Source organism: Procambarus clarkii, chromosome 20, assembly GCF_040958095.1.
Source record: "Procambarus clarkii isolate CNS0578487 chromosome 20, FALCON_Pclarkii_2.0, whole genome shotgun sequence".
Classification (NCBI taxonomy): Eukaryota; Metazoa; Arthropoda; class Malacostraca; order Decapoda; family Cambaridae; genus Procambarus; species Procambarus clarkii.
The window spans coordinates 17,309,120-17,333,226 of record NC_091169.1 but is presented as its reverse complement, the minus strand read 5'-3'; the positions used below and the strand labels follow the sequence as shown (position 1 = coordinate 17,333,226).

Genomic DNA, 24,107 nt, shown 5'->3' with positions numbered 1-24,107 from the left:
CCCAACCACCCTTCCTACCACCTCTCTCTTCCATGTACCCTGACACCCTTCCTGACACCTTCTCTAATTCACAAAGACTTGAAAGTTGTAGTATTAAACATTATGAGATAGTGAGGGGACATATATGGAACTAATAGAGCATGAACTCGGCAATGGGATGTTATAGTGGCCAGAATACGCTTGAGATATTGTCGTATCTGGCAGCTTTCTCAAAGCCCAAATGTCGAATACACCCATGAGCAAACTTTGTGAAAGTGTCGAATAGACCGTGTGTCAACTTTGTGAAAGTGTCGAATACACCCTATGTCAATTTAGTGAAAGAGAAAACATTCACTCCCTTGAACATTATATTGTAGAATGTCCCATACTGAGTGACTTTCGTCCTCCTGGGATGAGGTATGATGAACTCTGTAAATACTATATGAATACTGGAACATTTGATGATGTATTGGACTTGTTCCCAAGATTGACTATGTAATGTTATACAATGTTTGTGATGTAACTATAACCTGATCTTGTAAAAGCATCTTTATTACCTTCAGTGATTAAGTGCTTAATAACACTAGTTTCTATATCAGCTATCTTACACTGTCAAAGTAGGAGAGACATAAATGTATGTCACTTTTCACTTTTGTAAACGTACATTAATGACACTATGTAATTGACACCTCGAACAATGTGTATGTTTCACACACGTAAATATGTGTGTTTAAGTATGTTGGATAGATTAGCATTTTAATAGCACTACAATTCCCTTCTGGTGTTGATTGTTCAATAAATCACTGAACTATATGTTTAACACATCTCTAACCCTGTGCATAGAGGATAGAAGAAAATATATATGCTAGTTAGCATTGTAAATGTATGGCTACGTCTGTGGTTGAAAATAATAATAAAAAACCATCCCTGCCATCTTCCCTGCCACCTCCCCTGCCACCTTCCCTGCCACCTCCTCCTGCCACCTCCCCTGCCACCCTTCCCTGCGACGTACGTGAGAACAGAGTTTTACAAGGAAAATGTTCCGGCTGAGTTTAACAATTTGCACATCGCTGGTTTTGTTTGGTCTGCTAAAATTGTAAGCGCTTGACACCTGACAAATAGGATTACTCCTAACAGAGACGATCCTTGTGTAAGAACATTACTTAAAGAGTTACGTGTCCAGCTTTGATAAATAATAAGCTTACAGCTTGTCGGCTGGCCACCCAATTATCAACACTTCTGTGGTCATGAAGGAGTATTTTATTGTTTCTCCTTTTCCACTTCCACTGGATAGGGTGAGGCCATCCCGTTCCATGCCCACGATATTTCCTGACGAGTTGAATATCTCAAAAACTTACTCCGAAGCTTCCAAGAGTCAATTATAACATCTGCGACTCGTATATACATGGCTTCTTGCTGACGATCATTCTTTTTGTTTTTGTCTGGTTAAACGTATTAAATAACTACTGCGTTTTCAGGCTAGTATCACACACACACGTGACAGCATAAGGCCGCCCAGCGCCAGACTGGAAAGATGGAAGAGGAGTTTTGTCTGGTTTAAGATTTAACTGAAGGATCCACTTTCCAGAAGACTTTCATAAGTGTTGATAACCAGTCAGTGGTGCTACACTCAGTTACCAGTTGATCCAAGCCTCACTGATGACAAAGTAACAACAACAGTAGCTACTGTGGACTGTCGCTTCTCTTGAGGGCATCAAAGACAGAGACCAATTACCAAAACGAAATATATAAGAGAAGAATTTTATCTGTTAAGTATCATGGGGTTAGCAGGGGACCCCCTTTGAGTTGGCTCAAGATAAAATAAATATTCAGGACTAACTTGGCTGATGGGGAGAGAAGCAGTGTTCTCAAGGGGGTAGCATGGCCGTTGCTATTGTAAACAAGTGGTAACGAATCACATGTCAGTGAGTGAGTGAGTCAAGGTACACACATTTATTTAAGTTAAATTTACCTAAATTTAAAATTGTTAAATTTTATTTAAATTGTTAATTTTTAATTGTAAATTTTAATTTAAATTGTTAAGTTAAATTGTACCTAAATTTAAGGTACACACACACACACCTTATTGAGTACAAGAAGTACAGTAACTGAGGCGGAAGATATTCAGGACTAAACATTGTATATGTTACAGTCGGTCAACGCAAGACCAGTCAAATTTTGAGGCAAATTACATATACAGAGAGAACAGGGGGACGAAACACTCCAGTGATAGAGAGAAGAATAGAGAGAGAAATCCTCAGTGAAAAAAGAGCAAGCTTCTGGATTTACCAAAACAACGTAACCTAAACGTTATTTTTTTTTACAATTTTTGCGTTATTTTAGCGTTATATAAAACGTTTTGGTTGTGTGATTTAACAACATCTGTAATTTGAATCTTCAAACGTTAGTTGAGCAGTATTCAGTTATCAATTTATTTACGGGAGGTGAAACCTCCATATACACACACAAAAAAAACATACACCCGCGCATGCCACGAGGGAAAGATAGACTGAGAGGATGGGGGACCCACATGGAGGTGTAGACACATCTTAAGTATTTGGGGGGGCCTTGTAGCCTGGTGGATAGCGCGCAGGACTTGTAATTCTGTGGCGCGGGTTCGATTCCCGCACGAGGCAGAAACAAATGGGCAAAGTTTCTTTCACCCTAAGTGCCCCTGTTACCTAGCAGTAAATAGGTACCTGGGAGTTAGTCAGCTGTCACGGGCTGCATCCTGGGGTGTGTGTGTGTGGTGTGGGAAAAAAAAAAAAAAAAAAGTAGTTAGTAAACAGTTGATTGACAGTTGAGAGGCGGGCCGAAAGAGCAAAGCTCAACCCCCGCAAAAACACACAACTAGTAAACACATGAAAACTAAACTTTTGGAAGTAGCAACAAGGAACTTTCTGAGCCAACATGTCAAGGAACCACAAGAATGAGAGGCAATGATGAACCAGCTAAACTCTACCTGATATTCTCCTTCAATGAGTCAGAAATAAGACAAGTCAAATTTTAAGCCTCCGTGGGAATGAGTGATCACAGAGTATTCACATTTGAGTATCTGGTGGAGGTAGGGATAGCCTGTCCAAGGATGGGATCGAAAAGAAAAAGGCTAAATTACCGAAGAGGAAAATATGACGAGATGAGGGACTTCCCAAGGGGAATACCATGGGAAACAAAACTCAGAGAAAAGACTGAACAAGATATGATGGACTATGTCACCACTAAGTGCCAGGACGCTGCAAACAGGTTTATCATGACTCAAAAGGAGAAAAATGAAAAGCAACAGAAGAATCCATTGTTCAATCAGAAATTTAAGGTACACACACACACACCTTATTGAGTACAAGAACATGGAGAAACTACAGGAATAACAGAACACCAGAGAATAGGGAGAGATACCAGAGGGCCAGGAATGAGTAACTCAGAGTGAGGATAGAAGCTACAGTATGAAAAAGACATCGTGAGTAAAGTCATGACCCAACCAAAACTGCTCCACAGTCTAATCTCCACAGGCTAGTAGAACATCTGGAGGGAAATAGCTTTGTAACACTCCACCAGCATGGGTTCAGAGATGGTAAATCGTGCCACACAGGCTTAATAGAATTTTATGAACAGGCGATAAAAATTACACAAGAAAGAAAAGGGTGGGCAGACTTCATTTTCTTGGACTTTCGGAAAGCCTTTGACACAGTACCCCATAAAATTGCTGTTACATAAGTTGGATAACTCAGGAAGGGGTAAAAGATAAGGTGCTCCAGTAGATAACGAAGTATCTAAGCAACAGGAAACAGCGAGTAACTGTGAGGAGGAGGGGAAGACATCAAAGTGACGAGATATCACCAGCGGAGTCCCACAGGGCTCTGTACTTGGACCCATCCAGTTTCTGATATATGTAAACTATATTCCAGAGGGTATAGACTCTTTTTCTCTGTGTTTACTGATGATGCAAAAATCATGAGAAGAATCAAGGTAGATGAAAATGGAGACTACAGGACGACCTGGACCAATTGGAGGAATGGTCAAGAAAATGTCTTCTGAAGTTAAATTCATAAAAGTGTAAAGTAATGAAATTAGGTGAAGGGAGAAGGAGTTTGAACACAAGATACCATCTGGGAGGTGAAATCCTGCAAAGTCACTTTTCTAACCACTTTATTTAATTCATTTTCTATTTTTCACCGGAGGTAATTTGCCAGAAGCAACAGTGTAGTGTATCAACCCAAATGGTCGCTGCTTTGTCACACTACACGCACCCACAGTGCGGTGTATATAATAAAAACCTAACTCATCACAACAAATACATATAAATAAAATAATTTAAACACTAATATCTTAAGCGGCTTTTTGGAATTAAATAAAAAAAAAAACTCTTTTTAGGATTGCGTAAAAAGACTTTTGTAACGACATAAAATGTAGGAAAAAAGTACTTTTTTGTCATTTGGTGTTTTATAGGTATATGTTTCGTGCGAGAATTGTATGCATTTTCAGGAGGCTTTGGATGCGCTGGGTGGAAAACATGCATGTGCCCCCAACCCTCTATGTATTTTTTATGTATTCGCACACACACACACACACACACACACACACACACACACACACACACACACACACACACACACACACACACACACACACACACACACACACAGAAATATGTATATTATATATGATACAGAAAAATAGGTCGGGAATCAGTTGATTCGTCAATCGACGGTATTAGAAAGGCGGGGCTCAAGAGCTAAGAGCTTGATCTCTGCAGGCACAAACAGTTAAGTACATGAGTAACGTTACGTTTAAAGGCCGGTAATTACCTTCTGGTTTCCTTATTGTGATAGAATAGACGAATATAGACGAAAAGACGAATAGGTTCAAGTAAGCAAAAACTTTTCAATGAGTTACAATGGGTACAGCTTTGCGGGTCTGTCAGTTTGTTTATCTGTCTGTCTGTCTCTCTCTCTCTCTCTCTCTCTCTCTCTCTCTCTCTCTCTCTCTCTCTCTCTCTCTCTCTCTCTCTCTCTCTCTCTCTCTCTCTCTCTCTCTCTCTCTCTCTCTCTCTCTCTTGCTCTCTCTCTTCCTGGAAGTCTTCTCCATTCCCCTCCCCACAAAGCGCAGTCTCCCCTTGTGATAGCAAGTGATATACATGAGCGATCTGCTCTAGCTAGTCTGCAGGGAGCAGACTGGGACTTCCTACCGGAGGATGTGGATTACTGAGACCGGAATGACGCCTGTGAATCCTGAAACGGCGTGATTTGTGGATTTCTGGCGGGAGACTAGGATACAGTCCCCAATCTGCTGAGGCAGACATGGATAGCGCTCCCCTCGTGCTGAGGGAGGGAAGGATATCGTCTTTCCTGCTGGAGGAAGGTAGGATATCATCCATGCTGCTGTAGGGGGCTGGGGGGATTGGGTATTTCTTGCCCAATCTTTGTCTTCGTCTTAGTTGTTGATGATTTTTGAGTTGAGTTTGCTCCGTTGCTCGTGCAAAGGTGTAATTTTTTGCTTTCAATTTGTATAAAGGCGTAGTGAATGTGTGTGTGTGTGTGTGTGTGTGTGTGTGTGTGTGTGTGTGTGTGTGTGTGTGTGTGTGTGTGTGTGTGTGTGTGTGTGTGTGTGTGTGTGTGTGTCTTCTGCCCTGTACTTTCTCTCATCTCCCCTTAATCACTCCCTTAATCGCTTCTCTGATTCACTACTCAACTTATCCTCTGGGTTTGAAAGTTACTAAAAATATGGTAACTTTCCATGTTTACATTTTACATCCTAGAAATCAACTGTCAAGCACCGCCGGTGATATTCTCCTGAATGAACGTCTCCCAAAACAAATACTCACAGCAATATTCACCTGAATATCCTTAATTAAGGATCTCCTTAACGTGAATATCCGCCTTAAGAAAATGTATTATTTTCTAAGCCATCTCTCGAAGATCATTGCTGACGTCATCATAATACGGTCATAAATATGAATGTTGTGAATATCAGAAAGAAATTGGTTAAATTGGTTATACAATAGTTACACTGAAAGTATCTTCAGTGAAAGTGAAAACATTGGAATTTTTATAATTCCTTTTTTCTCAGTTCTTCCTTGTAGCGCTGGGCCCCATACCCAGTGATTGGATCCCATAGAGATTGGATCCCACTAACAGTCTAAATCCCAAAGGGATTGAATACCACATACACTTGATCTAAGAGAGAGATTAGATCCCACAAAGATCGGATCCCATAGAGATTAGATCCTAAGAAGATTAATTACACCCATCTAATTAATTTGACATATATTTACAACAATATCCACGGTTCTGTGTTCCGGTGAAGCCTCTTGGTCCTCTCCCAGCTTGTCCATACCGAATTGGTCGGCTTTTCTCTCAGCTTGTCTAGACCGAATTGGTCTGGACCTCTCCTAGCTGCCACAGACCGGCAGAGAGGCGGTGGGCATGTTGTATTGCCATATTCAGTGATCCATTAAAATTTCAACGAACACACTAAGAGCTGCTCGAGTAATACAGGATTTATACGCGGTGTTTTGAAAACGCAAAAATCTAACCGTGTATTTTATTTTATACAAGATTTATTTTCCTGAATGCTATTCATTTTTTTTTTCTCATCAATAATTCGCTAGCAGAACAGATCTTCAAAAAGTAAGTTTGTGAATTTCATCTGGGGAAAAAAAAGGACCTTTTTGGGGGCGGGGGGGGGGGAATTTGCCTCACTCTCCTATACCTTGGTTGATGTATATGTTCATTTTCCCCTTTTATTGTCTCCGTGTCGACCTGGAGCCGTCGACCATTTCTTCCCCTCTCTTACCGCCTCTATTTCTCACACAAACCCCTCCTCCTATTTTTCCCATTTCCACCACCGATGCTGCTGCAGTTCTTGCCTGATTGTCTTTATTTCGTCTCTCTCTCTCTCTCTCTCTCTCTCTCTCTCTCTCTCTCTCTCTCTCTCTCTCTCTCTCTCTCTCTCTCTCTCTCTCTCTCTCTCTCTCTCTCTCTCTCTCTCTCTCTCTCTCTCTCTCTCTCTTCTCCTACGACCCCCCTTCCTTTTGTGTTTTACTGTGCTTTATTAAATATTTAAAGGTTACAAGATGTACATTAGTTAATACAATGAGTTTTTGATCTCCTGGATTCTCCGCTTCCAGACGGGAATCGAGGACGCAGTAGGCTTATCCACTCTGGATCGCCGCACTAAGGCGCTGAAACCCAATTCTGTGAGAAATCCCAAGGGGCTCCTACCCCAGGGGGCATGAGTCTCAAACGCTATGTGAACAAAGGTGTATTGACCTTCCAGTCGCCTGTACTTGATTGATTTGGTTGTTTCCCTGTGGTTGGCCGCCCCACCTGCCTGATCATCACCGAAGTGTATGTAGGTGTGGTGGATACACACATGTGTAGTCCCACACCAGATGTCTGTATGCCCCTCTTCCAGGTGTGTATATGGTGATGCCATCTGAGCGAAGTGCGGGTCATCCTGGTCTTGGTCCCCTTGGATGCGGGGGTTCTCTCTCTGCTGGACATTGGAGCCTTCACTGGAGCCTACACTGGAGCCTACACTGGGGCCTACACTGGAGCATACACTGGAGCCTACACTGGAGCCTACACTGGATCATACACTGGAGCCTACACTGGGGCCTACACTGGAGCCTACACTTGAGCCTACACTGGAGCCTACACTGGAGCATACACTGGAGCCTACACTGGGGCCTACACTGGGGCCTTCACTGGGGCCTTCACTGGGGCCTACACTGGAGCCTTCACTGGAGCCTACACTGGAGCATACACTGGAGCCTTCACTGGAGCCTACACTGGGGCCTACACTGGAGCCTACACTGGAGCCTACACTGGAGCCTATATTGGAGCCTACACTGGAACCTCCACTGGAGCCTACACTGGAGCCTCCACTGGAGCCTTCACTGGAGCCTACACTGGAGCCTACACTGGAGCCTTCACTGGAGCCTCCACTGGAGCCTACACTGGAGCCTTCACTGGAACCTCCACTGGAGCCTACACTGGAGCCTCCACTGGAGCCTTCACTGGAGCCTACACTGGAGCCTACACTGGAGCCTTCACTGGAGCCTACACTGGAGCCTACACTGGAGCCTTCACTGGAGCCTCCACTGGAGCCTACACTGGAGCCTACACTGGAGCCTACACTGGAGCCTTCACTGGAGCCTACACTGGAGCCTACACTGGAGCCTTCACTGGAGCCTACACTGGAACCTACACTGGAGCCTTCACTGGAGCCTACACTGGAGCCTCCACTGGAGCCTTCACTGGAGCCTACACTGGAGCCTTCACTGGAGCCTACACTGGAACCTACACTGGAGCCTTCACTGGAGCCTACACTGGAGCCTTCACTGGAGCCTACACTGGAGCCTCCACTGGAGCCTTCACTGGAGCCTACACTGGAGCCTCCACTGGAGCCTTCACTGGAGCCTACACTGGAGCCTCCACTGGAGCCTTCACTGGAGCCTACACTGGAGCCTACACTGGAGCCTCCACTGGAGCCTTCACTGGAGCCTACACTGGAGCCTTCACTGGAGCCTTCACTGGAGCCTTCACTGGAGCCTACACTGGAGCCTACACTGGAACCTACACTGGAGCCTACACTGGAGCCTACACTGGAGCCTCCACTGGAGCCTACACTGGAGCCTACACTGGAGCCTCCACTGGAGCCTACACTGGAGCCTACACTGGAGCCTACACTGGAGCCTACACTGGAGCCTACACTGGAGCCTACACTGGAGCCACAGCTTGACAACCGCCTTCAACCAAATAAAATATTACCAGAACCAAAGTGGACATTTTCAGAGACAGACAAGTTGCAGCAGCACTTACCGGATCAACCAGGTTGTAGTGGATAAGTGGGCCGCGCCAAGCATCATACCTCGTCCCTCGAGAGGCCTATGAGAGATCTATCTATCTATTGATAGATTCACGATTACAAGAGGTGGTTATGCACTGAGAATCACCACTGTTTGGACGCAATAGACACATGCGTCAAAGTTAGACCGGATTAATTCCATGAAACCATATCAATTTCGACGCTTCTAACGATGAATTTCGACGCTTCTAACGATGAATTTCGACGCTTATAACGATGAATTTACGTTAAATTAGTGCTAGGAAACGTAGATATAACGATGCTTTTGATTTCTTCAAGTGCTACGGAAATTGCGTCTTGGTCGGAAGCGTCAAAATTTGCGTGCATTAAGTGTTATACAAGCAAGGGGGTGGGGGGGGGTGGGAAATGGGTGTTGGGGGGAATGGGTGATTGTAGTTAATGGGGGGAAGGGGATGGGTGGCGTTGGAGGGATGGGGGTATGAACAGGGGGTCCGGAGCTTGGAGAAGTCAGTGTGCTCTGAGCCGTGGTGGGGAGAGGACCTATGTTCCTGGCTTCCAGGACCGTCAGCACTCGCGGCGTCGATTCTCCTCCTTCGATGTCAAACATTTCACTTAAATCTCCAGAAATTGATGTTGATAATTAGTTAGAATTTGCTAACGCAGTGTGAGTTAATGGTCCTGAGTGAAAGAGAAGGTACCAAGGATATTACTCAATAGTTTTCGTAACTTTTTGGGAATATTTTTAAAAGTTTGAAACACACGAAAAATGATTGACGTTAGAAATATGTAATGACGGAATAAAGATGGTTCTAACGTTGAATTAACGTGGATCCAACCGTCAATAAACGTTGATTCCACGTTGAATGAGTTGTATAAACGACGTTGCAGCGTTGAAAATGTTGAACGCATTGTATAAAGGATGATCCAAAGTTCATCCAACTGTGAATGAAGACTTATAAGACGTTGAACAATCGTTTATCCAACGTTCGATTAACGTGGATGCTACGTTGGACAAACGCTAAATAAAACATTAAATACGTTGATCCCACGTTGATTAAACGCACCTTTAGCATATTTTGCCCGCTAGACTGCCACGTCGAGTCAATAAGTGAGTGTTGCAATCTTAAACCCAAGTAGTTGTAGTGTTTACATTGTGATTTACGTTCTTGTTGGGGAAACATTTACGTCTTGACCATTAGTTGTGTGTGTGTGTGTGTGTGTGTGTGTGTGTGTGTGTGTGTGTGTGTGTGTGTGTGTGTGCACTTACCGAGTTATACTTACCTAGTTGTGCTTGCGGGGGTTGAGCTCTGGCTCTTTGGTCCCCCCTCTCAACTGTCAATCAACTGGTATACAGGTTCCAGAGCCTACTGGGCTCTATCATATCTACACTTGAAGCTGTAAATGGAGTCAGCCTCCACCACATGACTTCCTAATGCATTCCATTTGTCTACCACTCTGACACTGAAAAAAAATTCTTACGTCTCTATGGCTCATTTGGGCACTCAATTTCCACCTGTATTCCCTAGTGCGTGAGCTCCTTGTGTTAAATAGTTTGTCTTTATCTACCCTATCAATTCCTCTGGAAATTTTGTATGTGGTGATTATGTCCCCTCTAACTCTTCTGTCTTCTAGCGACGTGAGGTTTAATTCCCGTAGTCTTTCTTCGTAGTTCATACCTCTTAGTTCAGGTACTAGTCTGGTGGCAAACTTTAGAATATTTTCGAGTTTAGTCTTATGCTTGATTAGATATGGACTCCATGCTAGAGCCGCATACACCGGGATTGGTCTGACATATGTGGTATACAAAGTTCTGAAAGATTCCTTACACAAGTTTCTAAATGCCGTTCTTATGTTAGCCAACCTGGCATATGCCGCTGATGTTATCCTTTTGATATGGGCTTCAGGGGGATAGGTCTGGCGTGATATCAACACCCAGGTGTCTCTCTCTCTCTCTCTCTCTCTCTCTCTCTCTCTCTCTCTCTCTCTCTCTCTCTCTCTCTCTCTCTCTCTCTCTCTCTCTCTCTCTCTCTCTCTCTCTCTCTGACTCTTGAAGTATTTCGTCTCCCAAATGATACCTTGTATCTGGTATCCTGATCCCTACACCAATTTTCATTACATTAAATTTTCTTGGGTTAAACTCTAACATCCATTTGTTCGACCATTCCTGCAGCTTGTCCAGGTCTTCTTGAAGCTTTAAGCTGTCCTCCTCTGTCTTAATCCTTCTCATAGTTTTTTCGTCGTCAGCAAACATTGAGGGGAATGAGTCTTTACCCTCTGGGAGATCATTTACGTATATCAGAAACAATATAGATCCGAGTACAGAGCCCTGTGGGACTCCACCGGTGACTTCACGCCAATTTGAGTTCCCCCCCCCTCCTCATTGTAACTCTCTGCTTCCTATTGCTTAGGTACTCCCTTATCCACTGGAGCGCCCTACCAGTTACTCCTGCCTGTTTCTCCAGCTTATGCATTTGCCTTTTATGGGGTACTGTGTCAAAGGCTTTCCGACAGTCCAAGAAAATGCAATCCGCACATCCTTCTCTTTCTTGCTTAATCTTAGTCACCTGATCGTAGAATTCTATTAAGCCTGTAAGGCAAGATTTCCCTGAACCCATGTTAATGGGTTCCTGAACCTCCCTGAACCCATGTTGATGGGTTGTCACGAAGTCCCTTCTCTCCAGAGAAGGGACTTCGTGACAACCTTGCACCTTGTGTGTGTGTGTGTGTGTGTGTGTGTGTGTGTGTGTGTGTGTGTGTGTGTGTGTGTGTGTGTGTGTACTCACCTATTTGTGCTTGCGGGGGTTGAGCTTTGGCTCCTTGGTCCCGCCTCTCAACTGTCAATCAACTGGTGTACAAATTCCTGAGCCTACTGGGCTCTATCATATCTACATTTAAAACTGTGTATGGAGTCAGCCTCCACCACATGACTGCCTAAAGCATTCCATCCGTTAACTGAAACTGTTAACCTCTCAACCTTCCATCCGTTAACCTCTGACACTGAAAAAGTTCCTTCTAACGTCCCTGTGGCTCATGTGGGTACTCAGTTTCCACCTGTGTCCCCTTGTTCGCGTCCCACCAGTGTTGAATAGTTTATCCTTGTTTACCCGGTCGATTCCCCTGAGGATTTTGTAGGTTATGATCATGTCTTCCCTTACTTTTCTGTCTTCCAGTGTCGTAAGGTGCATTTCTCACAGCCTTTCCTCGTAACTCTTGCCTCTTAGTTCTGGGACTAGTCTAGTGGCATACCTTTGGACTTTTTCCAGCTTTGTCTTGTGCTTGACAAGGTACGGGCTCCATGCTTGGGCCATATACTTCAGGATTGGTCTTACATATGTGGTGTACAAGATTCTGAATGATTCCTTACACAGGTTCCTGAAGGCTGTTCTGATGTTAGCCAGCCTCGCATATGAGAGGCTGGCTAACGTGTGTGTGTGTGAGTGTGTGTGTGTGTGTGTGTGTGTGTGTGTGTGTGTGTGTGTGTGTGTGTGTGTGTGTGTGTGTGTGTGTGTGTGTGTGCGTGTGTGTGTGTGTATGTGTGTGTGTGTGTGTGTGTGTGTGTGTGAAATGATTAAAACTCGATGTTTATATTCATGAATGCTTATGAGTACATACAAACACTTAAACATACAAAATACATACATATACATACATGCACATACACAATCACAAATACATACACAAACACAAATCGTTTACAGTAACCGTATATAGTGAAGGTCGTGTATAGTGAATGCCTTTGAGTGCACCGGAACGATGCACTCAATGCACGCGATCTGGGATCTCTTAGTAAGCAAAAAAAACATGATCATCAGATCAACGTCAAATCGACGTCGAATCAAAGTTACGTCAACATAGAACCAACGTTAAATGAACGTTGAATATACGTCATATATTCCCTCATGTTAATCGCGTCACAGACCAGCGCAAAAGTGACGTTCACTAAACGATTTCCTGACTAGCTCAAAGATCCACTGGTGGGCGACCAATCAGATCACTCCGAGCTCTGATTAATCAACCAGGTAGCAGCTGCCTCTCTCTCTCTCTCCCCCAAGTCCTCCTCTTAATCTGATTTTCATCCTATTAATTCCTCCTATTAATCCGGCTGTCATCGAGGAGATGTGATCATTTAAGACCGATCGCGAAGCAGATTCCTAAACAGATCCCAGGGCGGATCCCAGGGCAGATCTCAAGACACTTCCCACGACACATCACAAGACACATCCCAGGACACATCCTAAGACAGATCCCAAGACAGATCCCAAGACACATCCCAAGACACATCGCAAGACACATCCCAAGACACATCCCAAGACAGATCTCAAGACACATCTCAAGAAACATCCCAAGACACATCCCAAGACACAGACAATTCAAACTCATTTAGGAGTCAAGGACGTACACAAATATTGTTATATGGATTGGAAAATAATGTTTTCTTCATTCATGCAACACGTGTCCTTAGTTATGTACACATGTGTCCTCCTTGTTTGGTAGACACGTGTCCTTATTTGGTGAACATGTGTCCTAATTCGGTAGACATGTGTCCTCGTTTGGCAGGCAGGTGTACTCGTTGCTCGGATGTCAAATGTACTTGTTTGGTAGAAACGTGTCTTTGTTCCGTAGACATGTGTCCTTGCTCAGTACACATGTGTCCTCGTGCTGTAGCTACGTGTCCTGCCTGCTTGACAGCCTCGTGCCACTTGCTTCCATGTCTCCAAAGAATTACAGAAGCTGTTTCCAGAGAAACATTTTGTTTATACGGTGTTTACTCATGTTTATTCTGTGACGTCTCTAATTCATCATTCCTGTCGCGAGTCTTATCATCAACGCTTGCGGGGGTTGAGCTCTAGCTCTTTGGTCCCGCCTCTTAACTGTCAATCAACTGGTTCCCAGGACAGGTTCCTGAGCCTACTGGGCTCTATCATATCTACACTTGAAACAGTGTATGGAGTCAGCCTATTTAAGTCTAGTCTAGTCTTAACTGTAGTCTCAGTCCTCCTATTTAAGACCCTATTCAGTCTTTATCTCTTACGTGTGTGTTATATAATCATACTGGCTTAGTGCTTGCTCCTGATAATTCCCTTACCTTCAGCGGGTGTTGGTCAGGTCAGTATTCTATTTGGAAATATTGTCCGAGACAAAATTCTGGACACTGTCCTCGTATATAGAGCTCTGGACACTGTCCTCGTATATAGAGCTCTGGACACTGTCCTCGTATATAGAGCTCTGGACACTGTCCTCGTATATAGAGCTCTGGACACTGTCCTCGTATATAGAGCTCTGGACACTGTCCTCGTATATAGAGCTCTGGACACTGTCCTCGTATATAGAGCTCTGGGCACTGTCCTCGTATATAGAGCTCTGGACACTGTCCTCGTATATAGAGCTCTGGACACTGTCCTCGTATATAGAGCTCTGGACACTGTCCTCGTATATAGAGCTCTGGGCACTGTCCTCGTATATAGAGCTCTGGACACTGTCCTCGTATATAGAGCTCTGGGCACTGTCCTCGTATATAGAGCTCTGGACACTGTCCTCGTATATAGAGCTCTGGACACTGTCCTCGTATATAGAGCTCTGGGCACTGTCCTCGTATATAGAGCTCTGGACACTGTCCTCGTATATAGAGCTCTGGACACCGTCCTCGTATATAGAGCTCTGGACACTGTCTTCGTATATAGAGCTCTGGACACTGTCCTCGTATATAGAGCTCTGGACACTGTCCTCGTATATAGAGCTCTGGACACTGTCCTCGTATATAGAGCTCTGGACACTGTCCTCGTATATAGAGCTCTGGACACTGTCCTCGTATATAGAGCTCTGGGCACTGTCCTCGTATATAGAGCTCTGGACACTGTCCTCGTATATAGAGCTCTGGACACTGTCCTCGTATATAGAGCTCTGGACACTGTCCTCGTATATAGAGCTCTGGGCACTGTCCTCGTATATAGAGCTCTGGACACTGTCCTCGTATATAGAGCTCTGGGCACTGTCCTCGTATATAGAGCTCTGGACACTGTCCTCGTATATAGAGCTCTGGACACTGTCCTCGTATATAGAGCTCTGGGCACTGTCCTCGTATATAGAGCTCTGGACACTGTCCTCGTATATAGAGCTCTGGACACCGTCCTCGTATATAGAGCTCTGGACACCGTCCTCGTATATAGAGCTCTGGACACTGTCCTCGTATATAGAGCTCTGGACACTGTCCTCGTATATAGAGCTCTGGACACTGTCCTCGTATATAGAGCTCTGGACACCGTCCTCGTATATAGAGCTCTGGACACTGTCCACGTATATAGAGCTCTGGACACTGTCCTCGTATATAGAGCTCTGGACACTGTCCTCGTATATAGAGCTCTGGACACTCGTCTCCTGGACAGAACACTGGTCGCTTGCTTGGCAGCACATTGGTCAACAATAGATCAAGGGACACTGATCTATTGGACACTATAGACACTGATATATTGGACACTATAGACACTAATCTATTGAACACTATAGACACTGAGCTATTGGACCCTATAGATACTGATCTAGTGGACAGTATAGACATTTATCTATTGCACCCTATAGACACTGATTTATTGGACACTATAGAAATTAATCTATTGGACACTATAGACACTGATCTATTAGACACGATAGACACTGATCTATTAGACACTATAGACACTGATCTATTGGACACTATGGACACTGATCTATTGGACACTATAGACACTGATCTATTGTACACTATAGACACTGATCTATTGGACACTATAGACACTGATCAATTGGACACTATAGACACTGATCAATTGGACACTATAGACACTGATCAATTGGACACTATAGACACTGGTTTATTGGATAACACCGCGAACATCAGCCTCTTGAATTAATGCACTTTACCACATCGATGGCTTTTAATGATGGCTATTTGACCGTGGATCGACAGACACATGGATAGTTACTGTAAGATCCATGGATAGTTACTGTAAGACACATGGATAGGTACTGCAAGACACATGGATAGTTACTGTAAGATCCATGGATAGTTACTGTAAGACACATGGATAGGTACTGTAAAACACATGGATAGTTACTGTAAGACACATGGATAGTTACCGTTAGACCCATGGATAGTTACTGTAAGACACATGGATAGTTACCGTTAGACCCATGGATAGTTACTGTAAGACACATGGATGGCTACACACAGCAATCACAATAGCGTGATGTTTCAAATGAACTAATCCACAAGGGCCGTGACGAGGATTCGAACCTGCGTCCGAGAGCATCCCAGACGCTGCCTTAATCGACTGAGCTACGACATGGTATAAGAAATGTTGTAATGAAATACGGGCGAAGAGGTTGAACGGCCTATTGACATAGCTCGAGTGCATGGGGAAAATTGTGTAAAATCCTGGTTTGTGTCACGGAGAGGCTGCAGGGTCCAAGTAAATTCAGTAGAATTTCTGGTTGCCATTCTTATACCATGTCGTAGCTCAGTCGATTAAGGCAGTGTCTGGGATGCTCTCAGACGCAGGTTCGAATCCTCGTCACGGCCCATTTGGATTTGTTTACATGTATGGCTACTTTGCGGCATATGAATGGTGGTTTTAATGCCATTATTACCCTCATTGCCAAAAGTTTCCATAATTTGTCCAGTTGCACAGTAAAAAAAAATAATTGCAAATTATTTCAAAGGCAAAATAACCCTATATCTGTCATTATGAATTGTGAAATGTTTACATTATTAAACACTCATCCCAAATACACACACACACACACACATATGTCAAACACAAACGATCAAACTCATCCAATTATAATTACCGGCATGAATACCTAATGTCATTTTGAATAAGTTTTTGCATACTACACTATTCCTTTGGTCTACAATACAGTAATATGGTGATTAGAACAATATTGTTTTATTCCCCATTGACATATATATATATATATATATATATATATATATATATATATATATATATATATATATATATATTATTAAATATGACCGAAAAAGTAAGATTAATAATTCTAACACGAATTTTCTCTATCTTTCTTACGTTTCTTTTCACTGTTGATGGTAATTCAAAGATCAATTCTCCAAAATTCATTTTTATTTCTAGTCTGACGCGACACTTGAGCGCGTTTCGTAAAACTTATTACATTTTCAAAGACTTTAGTTTACAAACACACAACTGAAATTGAATAGAGCTTACACATCTTCGAGTTTTATATCTACATTTGGGTGAGGTGGATGAGGTGAAAACGAACTTTTAACAATGGGTATTGAATGGGTATTAAATTCAAACACAAGACAGAACACGAAACAATGGGTATTGAATGGAAGTAATTGTAGAAAGCCTATTGGTCCATATTTCTTGATGCTTCTATATTGGAACGGAGTCTTGAAGTGGGTAGAATATAGTTGTGTATTAATTGGCTGTTGATTGCTGGTTTTGACTTCTTGATGTGTAGTGCCTCGCAGACGTCAAGCCGCCTGCTATCGCTGTATCTATCGATGATTTCTGTGTTGTTTGCTAAGATTTCTCTGGTGATGGTTTGTTTGTGGGAAGAGATTATATGTTCCTTAATGGAGCCCTGTTGCTTATGCATCGTTAAACGCCTGGAAAGAGATGTTGTTGTCTTGCCTATATAATGGTTTTTTGAGGCTTACAGTCCCCAGGAGGGCATTTGAAGGCATAGACGACGTTGGTCTCTTTTAAAGCGTTCTGCTTTGTGTCTGGAGAGTTTCTCATGAGTAGGCTGGCCGTTTTTCTGGTTTTATAGTAAATCGTCAGTTGTATCCTCTGATTTTTGTCTGTAGGGATAACGTTTCTACTGACAATATCTTTCAGGACCCTTTCCTCCGTTTTATGAGCTGTGGAAAAGAAGTTCCTGTAAAATAGTCTAATAGGGTCTAGTCTAATAATACATATATATCTAATAATACATATATATATAATAATACATATACATAAAGTCTAATAATACATATATATATGTATATATATATATATATATATATATATATATATATATATATATATATATATATATATATATATATATATATATATATATATATATATATATATAAATATACATATGTTGTTGAATATGACCGAAAGGGTAGGATTAAAGTTAATTTTCACACTTTTATTTTTTGTTCTGACGCCTAGGGATCCGTTTCGCAAGGTCACTCTTCACATTCTCAAAGACTAATTTACCATGCTTTTGCACAGGCTTATATTCTCTTTGGGTGAAGTGGTACAGAACAAGTGGATGAAACAAGTGGATGAATGGCCTAACATAGTGGATATTGATAGGGAATTACAAGTATCAACATAAGCAGCTTATGTTCTTACGGCTGCTTGTGTTTCTAAGGCAGGGTCATTGGATCCTGTCTCTGCGTTGGCTCGGGGTCTTGAAGTGGGTATAGAATGTAATTATTTGTTAACTGATTGTTGAATGCTGGTCTTGATTGCTGTTGATTCTGTGGCCGTTGTATCTGTCGATTATTTCAGTGTTGCTTGTTAAGATGTCTCTGGTGATGCTCTGGTTGTGTGAGGAGATTATGTGCTCCCTGATGAAGGCCTGTTGCTTGTGCATTGTTAATCGCCTGCCGCTCCAAGCAGCAGCCTGGTGGACCAAACTCTCACAAGTCAAGCCTGGCCTCAGGCTGGGCTTGGGGAGTAGAACTCCCAGAACCCCATCAAGCAGGTATCAAGCAAGCCTAGAGAGAGACGTTGTTGTCGTGCCTATATATTGTTATTTTTGGGGACTGATAGTCCCCATGTGGTCATGTAAAGGCATAGTCGACGTTGGTCTCTCCTAAGACGTTCGGATTGGCCGCCAACCTACTTGTGAGTAAGAAAAAATTTTGTGTTACTCACGTGGCCCAAAACATGCGAGGTGATTCGATGAAATTTTTGTACCCAAAATTTACCACCGAGTGCTGTCGGGGGATTGGGTTAAAGGTCTGATGACTTCCAATCCTTTTGAATAGTCAGTGTGGTTTAGCGGTTTACTGGACACACTAAAGTGCATGGAGCCCTGGCTGTCTGGGCTCGAATCCTTCTGGGGGTCAAGAGTTTTCTGATGCATGTTAGCTTGGGGACCATTCAAGCTTGTTCATACACACATATATATATATATGTATATGTATATATATATATATATATATATATATATATATATATATATATATATATATATATATATATATATATATATATATATATATTTATATATATGAACACGTGATGAATATATATTGTTCATCACGTGTTCATCAATACGTGATGAACAATATGATAGTGTCAGAACACGATGGAAGGATTAAGATAGGAATTTCCTTAAGTATTTTCATATTTAATCATGCATCTTCACAAAGAAATACGAATAATAATAATAAGAATAATAATACGAATAATAACTAAAAAACTAATTTAATAATACTTCTGAACATGTATCATTAAATACGAGGTACTTAAGGAAATTCATGTCTTAATCCTTCCTTCATGGAAGGATTAATAATATATATATATGACACTGTCATATATATATATATATATATATATATATATATATATATATATATATATATATATATATATATATATATATTCACTTAGCTCTGTTTTTTTTCACTAATCCCAACCCATCCATACTGTGCACGTACCCAACAGCAATTACTGGGAAAAATTGTGTGAAGTTAGCCCCAAGCTGGCCTCCAACTCCGGACAGATAGACATTTTCATTTATGTGTTATATAAGTGCATACGTGGGGTCCCTAATGGCTGCCTTAGAATGCCATTTATTCTCTTCACAGAGGCTCAGGGTCCTCTCAGATTCAACTGGCATGTAATCAGTGCTTCATCAATACAGACTCGAAGTCCACAATATGGTCAATACTCGGCTGGTGCTTAACTCTTGGTGAATACATTCTGGTGAATACCCAACTGATGAATACCCAACGGGTGCAGACGTCTTGATGTAGTTACTTTAAGTGTGTGGTTACATCTTATTTATTTATTTATTTATTTATATATATACAAGAAGGTACATTGGGTTTGTGAGAATACATTGGATAGTACAGTATATACATTCTTGCAAACCCACTAGTACCCACAGCGTTTCGGGCAGAAACGATTACTTTTCAAACGATTACAATTTCTTGATTACTTTAAGTAGACGAGGAGTCACAATAACGTGGCTGAAATATGTTGACCAAACCACACACTAGATAGTGAAGGGACGACGACGTTTCGGTCCGTCCTGGACCATTCTCAAGTCGATTTTGTAGTTGCTTTAATATCCTGCCTTACGTCAAAACAACAATGAAGTCACCTCCAGGTCTCGAATACCTTCCGGGGTAGGGGGGTGGGGGGGATGAGCCAATGATGGTTCTTTGATGAACTCAGTTCTTATCATCACATGTTTGCTCTGGAGGCCGCTGCAGGTGGCCGGCAGCAATAGGAAGATGCGGGCGTGATAATCTTCTTCACTCGCTGAGTGCGCAAATAGCTGAGTGGTTCCTTCATGTGGATTCAAGCCTTTCGTTTACAGAGTTCTGGACTTTTGTTGATTAAGTCCTTGTTCTTATGTAGTTCTGTGCTTTCTTATGTAGTTCTGTGCTTTCTTATGTAGTTCTGTGCTTTCTTATGTAATTCTGTGCTTTCTTATGTAGTTCTGTGCTTTCTTATGTAGTTCTGTGCTTTCTTATGTAGTTCTGTGCTTTCTTATGTAATTCTGTGCTTTCTTATGTAGTTCTGTGTTTTTGTTGAACACGTCTATGTTCTTGTTGTGCAGTTCAGTGCTTTTACTGAAAGGTACATGTGTTTTTGTGTAATTCTGTGTTTTTGTTAAAGAGGATCTAACAGCAGCCAGGAGTGGTGACTGTCACCCACATGCCACTGTCATGGTCGTAGCATCTTACTGTCCTTTTTGTATTTACAGAATGAGACAGTACCAAAACTGTCCACCACAGGTTCTCATTGTCAGAGACCTGACGGCTAAGTGGACAACGCTCGGGATTCGTAGTCCCGAGGGTCCGGGTTCGATCCCCGGGGGAGGCGGAAACATATAGGCAGTTTCTGTCACCCTGTTGCTCCTGTTCACCTAGCAGTAAATTGGTACCTGGGAGTTAGACAGCTGCTACGGGCTGCTTCCTGGGGATGTGTAACAAAAAGGGAGGCATGGTCGAGAACCGGGCCGCGGGGATTCTAATCCCCGAAAGGTTATCTCAAGATAACCTCAAGATAACTGTCTAAGAGCCCTCCCCACTTCAAGATAACCTCAAGATAACTGTCTAAGAGCCTCCCCCACTTCAAGATAACCTCAAGATAACTGTCTAAGAGCCTCCCCCACTTCAAGATAACCTCAAGATAACTGTCTAAGAGCCCTCCCCACTTCAAGATAACCTCAAGATAGCTGTCTAAGAGCCTCTCCCACTTCAAGATAACCTCAAGATAACTGTCTAAGAGCCTCTCCCACTTCAAGATAACCTCAAGATAACTGTCTAAGAGCCCTCCCCACTTCAAGATAACCTCAAGATAACTGTCTAAGAGCCTCCCCCACTTCAAGATAACCTCGAGATAACTGTCTAAGAGCCTCCCCCACTTCAAGATAACCTCAAGATAACTGTCTAAGAGCCTCTCCCACTTCACCTCATTCCCAACAAAAACGGAAAAAATATAAGACTTCTAGAAAGACAATGCAAAAAATCACCCACAAGAGGCATCAACAAGAGGCATCAACAAGAGGCATCAACAATGAAACAAAAGAGCCCAGGAAATGCCAAGAGGCTCTACACAGTCTCACAGATATCGGCATGCCTTACCCAACTTCAAAATGAAGAAATAGACGAACAGAAAAGAGGAACGCATAATCCCACCGCCAGAAAGAGGGGGGGGGGGGCGGCGGGCAGAAATAAAAAAAAATTGAGGTTATCAGAAAAAAAATAATTTGTATGACAGTGAAGCCAGGAATGTGAGCGTGTGACGGGAATGGGGGGAAGAGTGGAGCATTTTAAGGGAATTTGAGCACGGCCGGAATGGTGCATTTAGGGAATGGAGCATTGAGACTGAGAGCCGGCGTGGGCGTCGACGCTCAACCGACCAGTCTTTGCCGATGTTCATATGGAGCGTTGATGGAATGGAGACTTTAGCTAATGGAGCATGGAAGGACTGGAGCATTTGAGGAATAAAGCATGACAAAAAAAGTAAAGTGTTTAAGGTATTGAGCATTGAGGGATTTGAGGATTTAAATGTATGAAGCATTAAGGTAATTGAGCATTAAGGCATGCAGCATTTACGGCATGGAGCATTGAGCATTTAAGGTTCGGAGATATAGCATTTAAGGTACTCAGAATATATCCTTTATAACCATCAAACATTCTTATTCTTTTCTTCTCTGTTCTTGCTCCCTGGTCGTTCCAAAAAAACACTTTCTCCTCTTGGCTACCATTTCGACATTACACACTAGAGATGCGTTTCTTCATGCAGGACGGCGTTCAATTCCCGACCGTCCACAAATGGTTGGACAACATTCCTTTCCTCCACCGTCCCCTCCCAAATCCTTATTTGCATCCCTTCTAAAGGTTATATGATAGTAATGGCTTGGCGCTTTTACTTGATAGATCCCTTCCCTTCCCTACCCAGAATTTCTCTATACCCTCTATATGACATCGAGATTCACCTGGTTGAAGTCTCTTTGCAACATTACGATCATGTACTCATGCTGAGTACTTTTGTACTCAAAAGTTAAAAGTCTCTGTCCCTTTACGTTTAAAATTGTAATATTTTATGTTTCCATATTTGTTGTGCCTCGATTAATCACATGAGTATTACACACTCATGTGATCACTCAAAACTCCTTCAATCCTGTAATTAGGTGACAGACATGTGATTCAACAAACTCTGTAGATCAGAACACACGAGATCAATCAACCCTCCTTCAACCCTGTCGTACGTAACGCAATCAAGTGTGTCAAATACACTCTCATATTTAAACCCTCTCATAAAAAGCTAAAGTAAGCAATGTCTTCATCTCCATATTCGTGTTCACTCTGTGGAACATGTCACAGCTTAAAAAAGAACCCCCATCAAGAATAATATGTGCCAAGCTAAGACAAAAAACCCGCGCACAGAACATACACGTAATGAAGACAAACGTTTTTGGTGACAAATCCAAACGTTTTGGATTTGTTGTTTTGCTGACGAATCAGCTGGTGTGAGGAGAGTGGATTGTTGCAATTCACTCAGGCGGTCTCGGTAGTGTTGGTTGGCTTGGTCTCCCTGGAGGGGTGAGGCCTATTGTCAGCTTTCAAGGCCACGTTGCGCCCCATTACCCTAAGAAGGCTGCTTTCTCAACCACAAGCTTTGCTCTCGACGCCTTCTTATTCTTCCTCTTCTTCTAAGACTGCTACCTGTTTTGTTATTGTTGTTTTAGATTCTTCTCAAAACAAAAAGTTCCAAGTAACACGGGCTATGGTGAGCCCGTAGTGGTCTTACCTGGCACAGGAGCGAGGTTGTATATATATATATATATATATATATATATATATATATATATATATATATATATATATATATATATATATATATATATATATATATATATATATATATATATATATAAATATATGCGGAAAATCCACAGAGAAATATAAAAGAAAGTGAACGTTTCGGCCTGTTAAAGCCGTTGTCAACACCAGACTGACTAGAGGAGATAGAGAGAGGATACAAGCCGACACCTGGAACCTGATCCACCCATCTCTAGGGAAAGGATTAACCAGAAACAGGTACAGCTTAGCTTAGAAAGGTCAAAGAGGATTAAGCGGTCAGAGAATAAGGATGAAAGATTAAAGAAAAGCCTCATGAACACACAATATGTGAATATAAAATTGTAATGAGACATTGTAAGCCTCTCTATCAGAGTTTTTTCTTAAACTGTTGTGCAATATTATAACTTAAAAATGGATCAAGTTTGTACATTCCAGTACTAACATTAAGAAGATTTGGACACTGACTGATTAGAGCAGACTCAATCAAATTCCTTTCCACGAAATCACCACAATTGGTAATGCTTTTCGCCCCATTCCACTTAATAGTGTGTTCGCATAAACTCGTATGTAGATACAATGCATTAGACGTTTGGGCAGTTCTAATACTATAAGCATGTTGTGACAACCGTAATTGTAAGGACTTTCCTGTTTGTCCAAGGTACACAGAATCACAATCATTACAGGGAATCGAATACACACAACCTGCTGTATCAGGGGAGTTTTTTATTAA

General features: G+C 42.3%; 3 protein-coding genes across 3 annotated transcripts in view; 1 reads left to right on the top strand and 2 right to left on the bottom strand.

The window, feature by feature from the left end:
* Positions 1 to 7,569: 7,569 nt before the first annotated feature.
* LOC138366723 (uncharacterized) lies at positions 7,570 to 9,989 on the bottom strand. The gene is made up of 3 exons (XM_069327999.1): positions 9,873 to 9,989; positions 9,623 to 9,747; positions 7,570 to 8,728 (listed from the first exon to the last, which is right to left on the bottom strand). The coding sequence occupies exons 1-3, from the start codon at positions 9,987 to 9,989 to the stop codon at positions 7,570 to 7,572; spliced, it is 1,401 nt and encodes a 466-aa protein (XP_069184100.1).
* The window catches only part of LOC123755253 (immunoglobulin superfamily DCC subclass member 3), a 132,737-nt gene continuing 117,965 nt past the window's right edge, over positions 9,336 to 24,107 (top strand). The window contains 1 exon segment of the mRNA XM_069328178.1: positions 9,336 to 9,472. The gene's annotated coding sequence lies outside the window, so the exon portion shown is untranslated.
* On the bottom strand, positions 13,924 to 15,219 carry LOC138366722 (paternally-expressed gene 3 protein-like). Its single transcript, XM_069327998.1, has one exon. It carries the CDS (start codon positions 15,217 to 15,219, stop codon positions 13,924 to 13,926), a length of 1,296 nt encoding a protein of 431 aa, XP_069184099.1.

Bases quoted from the DNA above. Each gene is read 5' to 3' on its own strand.
- LOC138366722 (XM_069327998.1), bottom strand. From the start codon at position 15,219: ATGTGCTGCCAAGCAAGCGACCAGTGTTCTGTCCAGGAGACGAGTGTC.
- LOC138366723 (XM_069327999.1), bottom strand. From the start codon at position 9,989: ATGTTTCCCCAACAAGAACGTAAATCACAATGTAAACACTACAACTAC. The intron at 9,748-9,872 runs GTGCGTTTAATC...CTTCATTCACAG, and splicing joins GCGGGCAAAATATGCTAAAG to TTGGATGAACTTTGGATCAT. The intron at 8,729-9,622 runs GTTAGAACCATC...ATTTGGTTGAAG, and splicing joins TGGATCCACGTTAATTCAAC to GCGGTTGTCAAGCTGTGGCT.